This window comes from Megascapheus bottae, chromosome 14, assembly GCF_031878675.1.
Source record: "Megascapheus bottae isolate mThoBot1 chromosome 14, mThoBot2.hap1, whole genome shotgun sequence".
Lineage (NCBI taxonomy): Eukaryota > Metazoa > Chordata > Mammalia > Rodentia > Geomyidae > Megascapheus > Megascapheus bottae.
In genome coordinates, this window is record NC_143522.1 from 11388531 (window position 1) to 11401093 (window position 12563).

Below are 12563 nucleotides of genomic sequence, written 5' to 3' on the forward strand. Positions count from 1 at the left end.
ACCTACTTGTTCTTTACCATTTGAGCATGTGACTTTCTTCTAAGGTCAAACAAATGTCATTTAGGTATTCAAAGATATTACCACTTCCTTGTCAAGTTCAAGAAGTAGAATGAATAGTAGATTTTGCTCTCTAAAGGTGAATGTGGTTAAATATGGCAAGAGACAAAGCAGAGATGGCAACAGGTTTCAAATTTTCTCCATTCCAAGTTCATTTTTTCCCCTCCCAAATGTTAGCCTGTATACTATCAGTGACCCAAGAACCACCGCCAGATGCAGAAGCAGAAACACTGACTTATTCTAGCAGCTGAAATTGTCTTCCTTCCCAGAGTCCTTTATAAGCCACAATTTATCCTCCCATGCCAGTATAGTGATAAACAGGTCAGTGACTTATCTCATTCTCTCAACTACCAAATTACCCTTTTAACCTCTCATTTGTTTTTGTATGTATGTATTTATTTTCCAGTCCTGGTGCTTGAACTCAGGGCCTGGGCACTGTCCTTGAACACTTTTTTGCTCAAGACTAGAGCTCTGACACTTGAGCCATAGTACGTGCCACTTTTGGCTTTTTCTGTATATGTGGTACTGAGGAATCGAATCCAGGCAGAGCTTCATGCATGGTAGGCAAGCATTCTACCACTAGGCCACATTCCCAGCCCTCTACCTCCCTTTTAGAATCTCACTTTCCACCTTTTTCCAGTTGGGAATTATTTATCTATATTTATCTAATCAATCTGATCCATTTTTTTCTATAAGCTCTAATACTATCACTTTCACAGTGCTCTTCTGAAATATTCCCTGAATTATACAAATTGACCTAGGCCAGAAGTACCACTCTTAAAGCAATCCAGTAAACTGTGCTAAGTTCAATTAGGTGAGAATGGGTTGGGGGGCATGATCTTTTTCAGATCCTATAATAGAAGATTCCAGATGTTGGGATCTGGGACCATGTTACTCTGGGAACAATGCTGCTTAGTTGAAATCTGTTACTGACTTGTAGTCCCATGAAAAGGCAAGAATGAGATTTCACAGCTTCAGTGTTAAGATCCCACAGCATTAGTCATCAAGGATGGACCTGATGGACCAATCAGACCTGACGAGGTCTGACTGTAGAGACAATACTGTAGAAACGTGGCTATTTTGAACCTGAATTCCAATGGTCAGAGAGGCCAAGCCATGACTATGTTTTCTTGGCTTTCTAAATGTCACACTTGCCTCATAGTTTGGCAGGTGATGATGTTATTTTGTTTTTCCTCTTCACGTGGTAACAGAAGAAAGAGTGTAGCTTGATAAGAGACCACCTTTCCCAGTCACCTACAATATAGCAGGTACCCACGTTTCATGCTACTGGTACATCACCACCATCTTTCCAGGAGGAAAGATGTGACCAAACACTGCCATCTGAATTTTAGATTTCTGAGTGCAAATTGCAGACTAACCAGATGGAAAATTCAATGAGGAGTGTGCAAATGCAACTGAGGAGGGAAATGGGACTTAAATTCGGATGTGTTTGTTACTATAAGCTGTGAAACCTGTAATAGTCTAGGGAGTGTCTTATTTCAGCAAGCAGGGCATGGTAAATACCAGTGGATTTGTTTCAACTGAACTGATAGTTTACAAAGTATCCTGGAATTCAGAAACTGGTGGATCCTGTGTATAAATCTTAGCTCCTTGAGAAGCTCCAAACAAGAAGTTATAGATCCAAGTTAGCCTAAGAGGAAAATAAAATATTTATGAGACCCCTTCTAAACCTATAGCTGGACACAGTACCTTGTGTGTGTTGTCAAAAGCTATGTGGGAGGCTGAGAACAAGAGGTTCCAGTTCCATGCCAACCCAGGCTGAAAAGTCAATGAAACACTGCCTCACGGGAAGGAAGCTGGACACAGCAATTCTTACCTGCAATCCCAGCAATTATAGGAAGTGTTAAAGTAGGCAGAATGAGATGTATAATCCCAGGTGGGAAGTGAGACCCTATGGTAAAAATAACAATCAGTGAAAAACAAGTTCGAGGTATGGTGCAAGGAAGAGCAAGCAAAAGGGAAGGCATTAACTTCAACTCCCCAGAAAAATATACTTTAGCTAGGTACAGTGGTACACACCCAGAGTCCCAAGCTGCTTGAGTCAGGATAGTTACTTGAGTCCAGGAGTTCAAGACCAGTCTTGGAAGCTTTAGTGAGACTTTGTCTCAAAGGTATTTTCCCTGGGTTAGGAATGGGGCTTAGGTGGTAGAATGGGGGTAGAATACCTGCTTAGTGACCATATGGTCCTGAGTTCAGATCTTAGCACTTTACTTCCACCCCCAAAAATTGTTTTACTATTAGGAGAATTAAAAAAAAAACACTGCACACTATTTGCAAAGCACATGTACAGTCTCACAGACTTTCCAGCCTGAGCTGGCTTCAAACTGTGATCCTCAAGAGGCTGTGATCCATAGCCTCCTAAATAGCTAAGAGTACAGGCACGAGCCACCAGCACCCAGCTCTCATGAGACTCTTATCTCCAATTAACCACCATAAAACTGGAAGTGGCTCTGTGTCACAAAGTGGTAGAGCACCCGCCTTGAGTAAAAGAGCTCAGGAAGACCAGGCGTGTGGCCTAGTGGTAAAGTGCTTGCCTAACATGCACAAAGCCCTAGGTTCCATTCCTCGGTACCATATAGAAAAAGCCTGAGTGCTGTGGCTCAAGTAATGAAACACTAGCATTGAAAAAGCCCAAGGACAGTGCCCAGGCCCTGAGTTCAAGGTCCAGGACTGATAAAAAAAAGAAAAAAAAAAGCTCAGGAAGAGCACCCAAGCCCTGAGTTTGACAACAACAATGAAAAGAACTCGTACCCAAAATAGTAACAAATTCTTAAACAATAAGGAAGCAACCTAAGGAGCAAAACGTGGCAGTATAGATATATCACCCGTGAAGACTATAGATGACAAATAAATACATGAGAAAATGTTGACAGTCATGTGTCATCATGGATTTCCAAATTAAAACTAGACAATCATCAGACACCTATTGGAATAGCTGAAATCCCAAACACTGACATCACCAAATATTAGTGATTGCTTGCCAGCCTCGGCAGGAAAGTCTATAAGACTCTTATTTCCAATAAGCTACCAAAAGGAAAGATGGAGATAGAATTTCGCTCAAGTTGGCAGTGTGCTATCCTTGAACAAAAGAAGCTCAGGGATAGTACTCAGGATTTGAGCTCAAACCCTAAGACCAGTACACAAAAACTGGCATTCCTTTTTTTCTCAATTTACATTCTACTTTTCCTAAGAGTTAGAACTACTCAGCACAGATGGTGTCAGTAGTGAACAGAGATGGTTGTGGTGTATTTGGTAAGTCAATGTGCCCTTTCTGTTTAGACAACAGTTGCATGGCCCAGCCATTTGATCTTGCTTTCTCGTGATTTCATGAAGTTGCAGAAGTCACCAGTGTGGCACCTGACAGAGTTCATCTCTTCAACTCTTACTATGAGTTGAAAGTAGAGTAAAGGTTATGGCAAGCATCCAACTAGGTGACTACATTCAGTGTTCCGGGAAGTAAGCCAACAGAAGACTCAGGAGAATAAGCTCTTTTTGTACCCAGCTAGCCAGCCAAGTAGGTGTTATGAAAACCCTACCTTCCATTTAACCTAATAACCCTGAGTGTAGAGAGTCCTTCTGGAAATATTAAAGAGAAACCTATCAACTGCTGCACTATCTGATTCCTCTGGAGACACTTATGACACTCAAAGCCAGAAGCTTTGAGGCAGAAAAAAAAGTAGTCATGGGTTTCAAGGGATGTTAGACACAATTTCACAGCTAATGCAAATTCCCTGAAGATTCTGCTCCTGTTTGATGATATGGAGAAGGAGGATCTGACATGGACAGGTTTTTATTAACTCTACAATTGGACACAGAGGACTAAGTATTTTCTCTAGTGGTTTCATTATTCTCAGATAGGACCTTAATATTCTTTTTCTGCAATGTCTATGTTGACCTGACTTTATACTCACACAAATCTTGCAGCAATGGTAGCGTTCCTTCTAGGTGTCAAGCTTCCCCCAATGTTAACAGCATTCATACCATAGGACACATATTATAACCAGGACACTGATTTCAGCAAGAGCAAGATGGGAGAAGAGAGGCACTTAGCACTGGTCTGATCATTCACAAGACTGAACAAAAGCAGCAGGTGAAGGTAAGTGACTGGGCAAAGCAGAGAGCCCAAGAAGGTGAAATGCAGGGACAACAGAGCAAGAGAAACAGTATTCTACAACCTGCCTCTAGGTACCATAGAACACAGCCTAAATAAATAAGAGCTCTAGGGGCTGGGAGTTTGGCCTAGTGGTAGAGCGCTTGCCTAGCATGCATGAAGACTTGGACCACATACAGAAAAAAAAAAAAAAAAAAAAAAGCTGTGGCTCAAATGGTAGAGCTCTAGCCTTGAGAAAACTCAAGGACAGTGCTCAGGCCCTAAGCTCAAGCCCAGGACTGGCAAAAAAAAAAAAAAGCTTTGGGTCCCATCTCCCTGTGGATGAGCTCACCACAGGAACTGTCTTGAGAAGGGTCCTAGTGTCTGAGTTTGTACTGCTATGGAGGTCAGAGCCTACAGCATATTCTTGTATGTGGATCTATGAACTCTCTGTGCTGTCTATGCGGTGACTGCCTCAGGAGGTAGTCTTGCCTCTTAGCTTGGGAATGACAGAAGATAATCGGTCATAGTTTTATGCTGAGGAGAGTTCTGGCTGATATACTGAGTTGAATAGAGGACGTTGCCCTCTGGAACTGGCAGAGCAGGGGACCTGCCCACTGAAAAGCCGCATCACCTGTTCCTTGTGGCTTCTCAAGGGGCCAGTAATAAAATGCCAGGATCAAGGGCAGATTGTAAGGTTCTGCAACACTTCTCCCAGCCCAGACCTTGTTGATTCAATTGACCCCTGCCCTCAAAGGCATCCAGGGACTGACCACGGCTATAATCCTACTAAGGTCCAGTCTAAACAGTTCTGGGGAGAATATGTGCCTAGTGTGGCCTCATTTTACACAAACTCTTCTGGTGTAGAATCTGGCTGAGAGGAATTTCAGCTAGATGCAATGGGACTCACTTCTACCCCATTGCTGATATCTGGCAGGAACCCTAACTGAAAGAATAAGGTGAAAAACTCCAATCCTAACTCCCTGCCTCTAGGGTACACAGGCTAAGAAGACACTGAAATGAACTTTGATGAGCAAGCCATCATAGCTAAACACTCACCTAACTTAAGCTTTTGAGTACTTTGGCTAGGAAGATCTAATAGTATAGGAGGCAGAACTACAGAGGTGATACAAGTCAGTCTTTGAACTGCACATGGGTCATGGGTTGTTGACCTCCAGGAAAGTTTTGTTCCAGAGAATACTTGCCCCTGGTTATCCTTGATTGTACCCTTTAGATAATTTATATTGATTACCCCTGATTGTTCCCCATAGATAGCTTGCTTTGTTTCTGTAAAACATGCTTTGCTAGTCCCCATACCATATGACATGTGCCTTGTTGATGTTTGCCTTTATTAGCTTTATACTAACTGTATTCAGCGCTGCAACTTTTTTGGGGACAGGAATCTATTTGCAGTGCACTTTCTAATAAAGACTCCTGACTCAACCTCTCAAAATGTGGCTTCTCTGTATCTCTATAGTTCTCAGAAAGTTTCCATCATCTATTAAGATGCCAAGATGTCAGGGAGGACAAGATGACATTTCTTAGACCCAGTATCCATGTTTTACCTAAACTCAGATCTCCCCAGTGAAGGTGCTTTGAATGGTGGGGCCCAGGCCACATTCTCAGCTGCTTTTTCCTCATGTGTCACTGAGCCGTTTCTGTGGGTCTCATAGGAACCTGGGCACAGGGAAAGGGGAGGAAGAGCAGATATGCACCATTTTTGAATTCTGCCTGTAGCTTTTCATTTCCATGCTGGGCACTGCAGTGGCTTAGTTGAATTCTTTATGATCTTGAGTTTCCTAGATTAGGAAACTTTCCCAGACTGCTACACATTAAACAACAGGTATTTCAACTACCCAGAAGCAATTGCTCCCTTAAGTGGAATGGTGGAAAGGTCACTGAAGCCTAAAGATACTTTTTATTTCAGTTGGTATTTATAAAGCTTCTACTCATTGAACGTTACTTAACCTTGGATAGTGTCCAGATAGGCTGAGCTGTACAGTTGAGGTCTACCAGAGAAAGGCCATGGGAGAGATACTGCAGAATGAAAAGAGAATGAGATAATTTTACTTAATTATCTATTTATTTATATATTTAGTCAGCCATGGAGCTTGGATTCAGGACCTGGGTGGTGTCTCTGAGCTCCTTTGCTCAATGCCAGCACTCTACTACTTTGAGCCACCTCTTGTATTCTCCTGGTTAATTGGAAATAAGAGTATCACAGACATTTCTGCTTGGGCTGGCTTTGAACTGCCATCTTCAGATCTCAGCCTTCTGAGTTGCTAAGACTATAGGGAGAAGCCACCAGCACTTGGCAAAATGATTGTATTTAGTGTTCTCCCCCTAGGAAGTTAAGAGCTCCTACAGGCTTAGCATTGCTGCCCTCAGTTCTGCAACAAACTTCACAGGGTCTTTTATTTCTCATATTTCTATGCCTTTGCAAATGCTTCCTTTGTGAAATGCCCCTCCAGTTGTCTGGTTTTCATGAGTCTCTTGCTATCCCTTAGGACTCATTAAAAACAAAACAACAACAAAAAAACACTGAACCTGACACTGGGAGCAATTAGATTTGTGAGTTAAAGAATTCTTTTCTTTGCAGGAGCAGGAGCCTGGGCCCTGGGTTTTTACGGAGTCTGCCTTCAGTAACTGTAACAAGCTGTCCAGATAAAGAGAATGTATCCAGAGACTTACATATTTCGCTAAAAGATCATCCAGCAAAGCCACACTTGTAGCTAGGGGGGTTGACTGGCTAGCTCTGCAAGCAGAGCTAGGTACCATGAACTTCGGAAAAGGCTTAAGTGATAAACGGGGATCCCAACCATCTTTCTTAGTGATCACATGAATTTCAATCACTCGGGATGCCTCCGAAAATCCAATGGCTGGGGCTTTCAGCCTTTGTTGTAGCCTTTCAGCCTTTGTTGTTGCATCTGTCTTTGTGCTTGATTTTCAGTACGCAAAAAAAAACGTGCATTCTGGGACGAACATTTGCCGGGGGAACAAGTTCTCAACTTTTCAATCAGAAAACTTTTGCTCAACAAACAGGGCTCTCAAAGCAGCTGGGAGAGCGCCCGATCCTCAGCCAATGGGAGGAGAGCCAGTGCTGCAGGCTGAGAGACAGGGGCGGGGACAGGCCACGCTTGTCTCTGCACAGCCTGTCCTTTCTGCACCAGTCGAGATGGCGGCGGCGCCCACGGTGGTGGTGGAGCCCGCGGGCCGCGTGTGCTGGGACGAGCCGGTGCGCATCGCCGTGCGCGGCCTGGCCCCCGAGCAGCCCGTGGCGCTGCGCGCGTCCCTGCGCGACGAGAAGGGCGCGCTCTTCCGGGCCCACGCGCGCTACCGCGCCGACGCCCGAGGCCAGCTGGACCTGCAGCGCGCGCCCGCGCTGGGCGGCAGCTTCTCGGGGCTCGAGCCCATGGGGCTCCTCTGGGCCCTGCAGCCCGACAAGCCGTTCTGGCGCTTGGTCAAGCGCGACGTGCAGACGCCCTTCGCGCTGGAGCTGGAGGTGCTGGACGGCCACGAGCCCGCGGGGCCCGACGGCGGGCGGGTGCTGGCGCGGGCGGTGCACGAGCGGCACTTCATGGCGGCCGGGGTGCGGCGGGTGCCGGTGCGCGAGGGCCGGGTGCGGGCCACCCTCTTCCTGCCGCCAGGTGAGTCCCCTGCCGGCCTCTTTGCTCACAAGTCACTGCCCTGGGTCCTGTGCTTTCACCAAAGCACAGAGGGAACTTGCAGCTGCACTCTCGGGTGCGAAGGAGACCAGGATGGGATGGAGGAATGCAACGACTGGCAGCTAGACCTGGAGGATGGGACAGTTCAGCTTTCCTAAGGTCTTTGAGAAGTCTGCTTCTCAGTTTAACAACTTTGCTCCCATGCACACCCGTTAGGTGTAGGTTGATGTGAAGTAGCGGTTACAGGAGGAGGAAGGCCTTTTCCTATCAACTGGACATGGGCTGAGATTCTTAAATAAACACTCACCGCCAATGACTCCTTTGAAATCAAGGAAATGAGAAATACAACTACTGAGTCCATTCATTACAAGGCCTCAAGAGTGGCAGCCAGTTACAAGTCTTCCCTGTCACTTGTTGATAAAAGCCTAGAGAAATGATCTTCTACGCAGCTACGAATGGAAGTGTTCAGCTCTTGCGGGAAAGTTTTCAATTAGATGGACAATATCATTCTATCTGATCATGATGCATGCGGACCAGGTGGCAATAGAACTGATCAGTGAGCGGACGCAGAGTTCCAGCAGTCACACTGAATCACTGCAGAGCAGTCTCACCCAGTCACCTCCCCAGACAGCACCTCCACTGTTACTTCACTGAAATAACGATCACATCAGCCAGATGAGAAGAGTGATATTGTCAAGAAAACCAAGAGGGGGCTGGGAGTTTGGCTTAGTGGTATAGTGCTTGCCTAGCATGCAGGAAGACCCAGGTTGGATTCCTTGGTACCACATACATAGAAAAAGGCAGAAGTGGTGCGGTGGCTCAGAGTAGAATTCTAGCCTTGAGGAAAGCCCAAGGGCAGTGCTCAGGCCCTGAGCTGAAGCCCAGTATTGGCAAAAAGAAAACCAAGAGAAGCACCCAGAACCTAGGATGGTACTAGGGGAGAAAGGAGCCCAGCTGCAGAGTGAGGCCTGTCAGGTACTTGCTGAGTTCCTGGGAATATTAAAAGACACACTTTCCTCAATGTGGAAAAATCCCATGCCTAGAATCATCCAGGAGGAATGTAGCCTTTGGAATCTGTGTGCACGCACTTTTCAGACAGCAAGTGAGAGTCTTGGCTATGTTTCTGGCATCAGGCATGTATAGTAGGCAAGTACTCTCCTCAGTGAGCTAGCTGTATCCATGGCCTGTGAAGTGTTTATATCAAAAAGCAATCCATCATCTCTGTAACAATCTGCAGGGCTTTGAAGTTCTGACTGTACAGGGGATGTGGATTTAGCCTTAGCCACTCCAGTCTTTTGATGTTTTGTTTTCAGGGTGGGGACTTTGTAGTAGGGCTTGAGCTGTGGGTCTGGGTGCTATCCCTGGGTGCTCTTCAGCTCCACGCTACCACTCTACCACTTGAGCCACAGTGCCACTACCAGACTTCTGGTGGTTAATTGGAGATAAGAGTCTTACAAACTTTAGTGCCCAGGGTGGCTTTGAACTGCGATCCTCAGATCTCAGCCTCCTGAGTAGCTATGTGTGAGCCACCGGCGCCTTCCTCTTTCAGTGTTTTTGATCAGGGAAACTCTGTTTATCCTCCTGAAGTCAACAAATGGCTTTTGATACCACTGCAAAGAGTTTCAGGAATTGTTTACTATTGTTTTGTCTTGTTTCTTCCCAAGAACCTGGGCCCTATCCGGGGATTGTGGACATGTTTGGAGTTGGAGGAGGCCTCCTGGAGTACCGAGCAAGTCTGCTGGCTGGGAAGGGTTTTGCTGTGATGGCGCTGGCTTATTACAACTACGACGACCTCCCCAAGGGCATGGATGCCATGCACATGGAGTACTTTGAAGAAGCTCTGAACTTCCTGCGCAGTCACCCTGAGGTTAGATCTTCTCTGGGTTTTCTGGGATAGGTAACAGGTTTCCTCTTCATTCATGCTCTGCCCCTGCCTGCCGTTTCCTTCCTTACTTCTTAGTGTGTGTGTGTGTGTGTGTGTGTGTGTGTGTGTCTGTGTCTGTGTCTGTGTCTGTGTCTGTGTGTTGGCTCCTACTGTGGCTTGAACAATTAAGGCCTTATGGTCTCTATTATCTTTTCTTCTTGACTGGCCTTCTACAACTTGAGCCATATCTTTACTTTTGACTTAATTGAAGATAAGAGGGGTTTGTTTGTGTTTTTGTGAATGGTGTAGCTTGAACTCAAGGCCTGGGTACTGTCCAGAACTATTTTGCCCAAGGCATCTCTGCAACTTTGAGCCTTAGCACTACTTCTGGTTTTCTGGTAGTTAATTACAGGTAAGAGTCTCATAGACTTTCTTAACCAGGCAGGCTTTGAACTACAATCCTCAGACCTTAGCCTCCTATATAGCTAGGATTACAGGCATAAGCTACCAGCACCCAGCCAAACATGAGAGTTATGAGGAACCATCTGCCAGGCCTGGCTCCAAGTGCAGTTCTCAGATCTCAGCCTTCTAAGTAGCTAGATGTATAGGCGTGAGGCACAAGAACCTAATTGATTTTTGTCAATTTCCATTTCCATTACTTTAACACCTCTTTTTTTCATTTGAAAACCTAGAGATTAAAATGTCTTTAATTACCAGAACTGTGATATATGAGTTTTAGAGTCACGTATGTATGTATGTATGTATGTATGTATGTATGTATGTATGTATGTATGTATATACAGTCATGGAACACTGGAAAACAAGGATAGGCATCATTGTTGTGTCAAACTCTAAAAACCAGCATTGAATGGGATATAGAGGTAAAGAAACAAATCTAGATAACCTTTCCCATAGATTTTGTTATGAACAGGAATAGATTATCAGGGTCACAGTTATTGTGACTGAGATCACAAATTGTCACTAATAGAGCAGAAAGTACATGAAAGGAAAGAAGCAGTAGGGAAAGCTTAATAAAGGTAGAGAGGAGCTGGAGGAAAATCAAGAGGCAATCCTAGAGAATGGAGTTATGGTTCCCCAAACACAACTCGATGGTGGCCTTTCAGACAGTCAGGAGGGACACCCAAGAACTTGACTTGGTGTGGAAATGGGTGGACTAGGCAGTGGAAAATTGAGACTCCCCCATGCATTCGCTTCAGTTTCCAGGATATAGTGGAAAGCTGAGGGGGGTGTGAGGGCTGAAGTAGCTGAGGAGACAGAAGATGTAGATGACTCCAGAGAAGGGGAAAGCAAAACACCAGTGACGTGTGACACTGTGAAGGCTCACTGGGTGGAAATCAGTGCTCAGCTCCTCATTCCCCAAGCCCAGCAGTGGCCTGGAGGATGTGAACAGGGAGGTTCCATGAGAGGTGGCCTTCTCCAGGCCAGTAGGAGAAAGCACAAGAGGTAATAAAGAGGTAATGAGAATGTTTGCAAGGTGCACTTACACTGAGGAAGCATGAAATCCAAGCAAGAAGAGGTGGGAAATGAGAACAGGAGAGATAATGGCAATGAAGCAGAGAAGAACACCTCAGGATGTCATTGAAGTCACCAAGAATGTGATGGAGAAATTGTGGAGAGGAAGGCAAGGGGGAAGGACGTGTAACCTAGAGAACCGGGAGAGCCCAGAGGCAGGCCCACGTCCACCTGAGCCAGCCTGGGCATCGCTCCCTCCACTGTACAGTTTGAGACTCATTCCCCTTCTGTTTTGCATTTCTTTCTCAGGTAAAGGGTCCCGGAATTGGGCTCCTTGGGCATTCCAAAGGAGGTGAACTCGGCCTTGCTGTCACCTCTTTCCTGAAGGGTGTCACGGCTGCTGTCATCATCAATGGCTCTGTGGCTGCCGTGGGGGGAACCATATACTATAAGGATGAATCTGTGCCCTCTGTGAGTTTGCTCAGAGACAAAGTCAAGATCACCAAAGATGGCATCATGGATGTGGTAGAAGGCCTGCAAAGCCCTTTGGTAGAAGAGAAGAGCTTCATTCCTGTGGAAAGGGCTGACACCTCCTTCCTGTTCCTTGTAGGTCAGGATGACCACAACTGGAAGAGCGAGTTCTATGCAAATGAGGCCTCTAAGCGCCTGCAGGCCCATGGGAAGGAGAAGCCTCAGATCATCCTTTACCCTGAGGCAGGGCACTATATTGAGCCCCCTTACTTCCCCTTGTGCAGGGCTGGCATGCACCTCTTGGTTGGTGCTAATATCTTGTTTGGAGGGGAACCCAGGGCTCATGCTGTGGCCCAGGTGGATGCATGGAAACAACTCCAGACTTTCTTCCACAAACACCTGGGTGGCCAGAATTAAGAGGATTCTCCAGAAACAGTAGCTCTTTTGTTGTTGGTCTAGATTGTAAGATTCAACAATGTAGGAGTTTCAGTGTAGATTAGCTCATCCTTATCTATTAGAGGATTATTCCTTTTTTGCCCCCAAAATGGGGGTGGGTTACTATTTGAAACACTTTATAAAATCATTTTCATTAATAATTTGGGAACCAAAGCGTAAGTACTTTTTTGGAGAGGGTACAATAGTGGGAGAAAAAAATGAAGGAATGGGTAACAATGTTCCATAAGAAATATCCTCATTACCTTACTATATAACTAGAATCCCTGTGTCCATCACCTTTACAGCAAAAGAAAGTGAAATAAAAAAGCAAGTACTTTTTGAAAATGACATTTATAAATGTCCTTGATAAAGATAATGTATCTCTTGGAGGTCGGGGGAGGGTCATGGGAAGCAATATCAGTGTTCAAGAAGTAATATACCCATTATCTATGAATGTTAACTGTAACCCGTCTATACATCACCCCAA

The 12563-nt window shown here is 45.4% G+C and overlaps 1 protein-coding gene across 1 annotated transcript; it reads left to right on the plus strand.

Annotated features, from left to right (window-relative positions):
- Positions 1 to 7343: 7343 nt before the first annotated feature.
- LOC150054668 (acyl-coenzyme A thioesterase 2, mitochondrial-like) lies at positions 7344 to 12563 on the plus strand. The gene is made up of 3 exons (XM_090344443.1): positions 7344 to 7815; positions 9498 to 9700; positions 11480 to 12563. Exons 1-3 carry the CDS (start codon positions 7344 to 7346, stop codon positions 12056 to 12058), a joined length of 1254 nt encoding a protein of 417 aa, XP_090200569.1. The 3' UTR covers positions 12059 to 12563.

Bases quoted from the DNA above. Each gene is read 5' to 3' on its own strand.
- LOC150054668 (XM_090344443.1), top strand. From the start codon at position 7,344: ATGGCGGCGGCGCCCACGGTGGTGGTGGAGCCCGCGGGCCGCGTGTGC. The intron at 7,816-9,497 runs GTGAGTCCCCTG...TTTCTTCCCAAG, and splicing joins CACCCTCTTCCTGCCGCCAG to AACCTGGGCCCTATCCGGGG. The intron at 9,701-11,479 runs GTTAGATCTTCT...TTTCTTTCTCAG, and splicing joins TCCTGCGCAGTCACCCTGAG to GTAAAGGGTCCCGGAATTGG.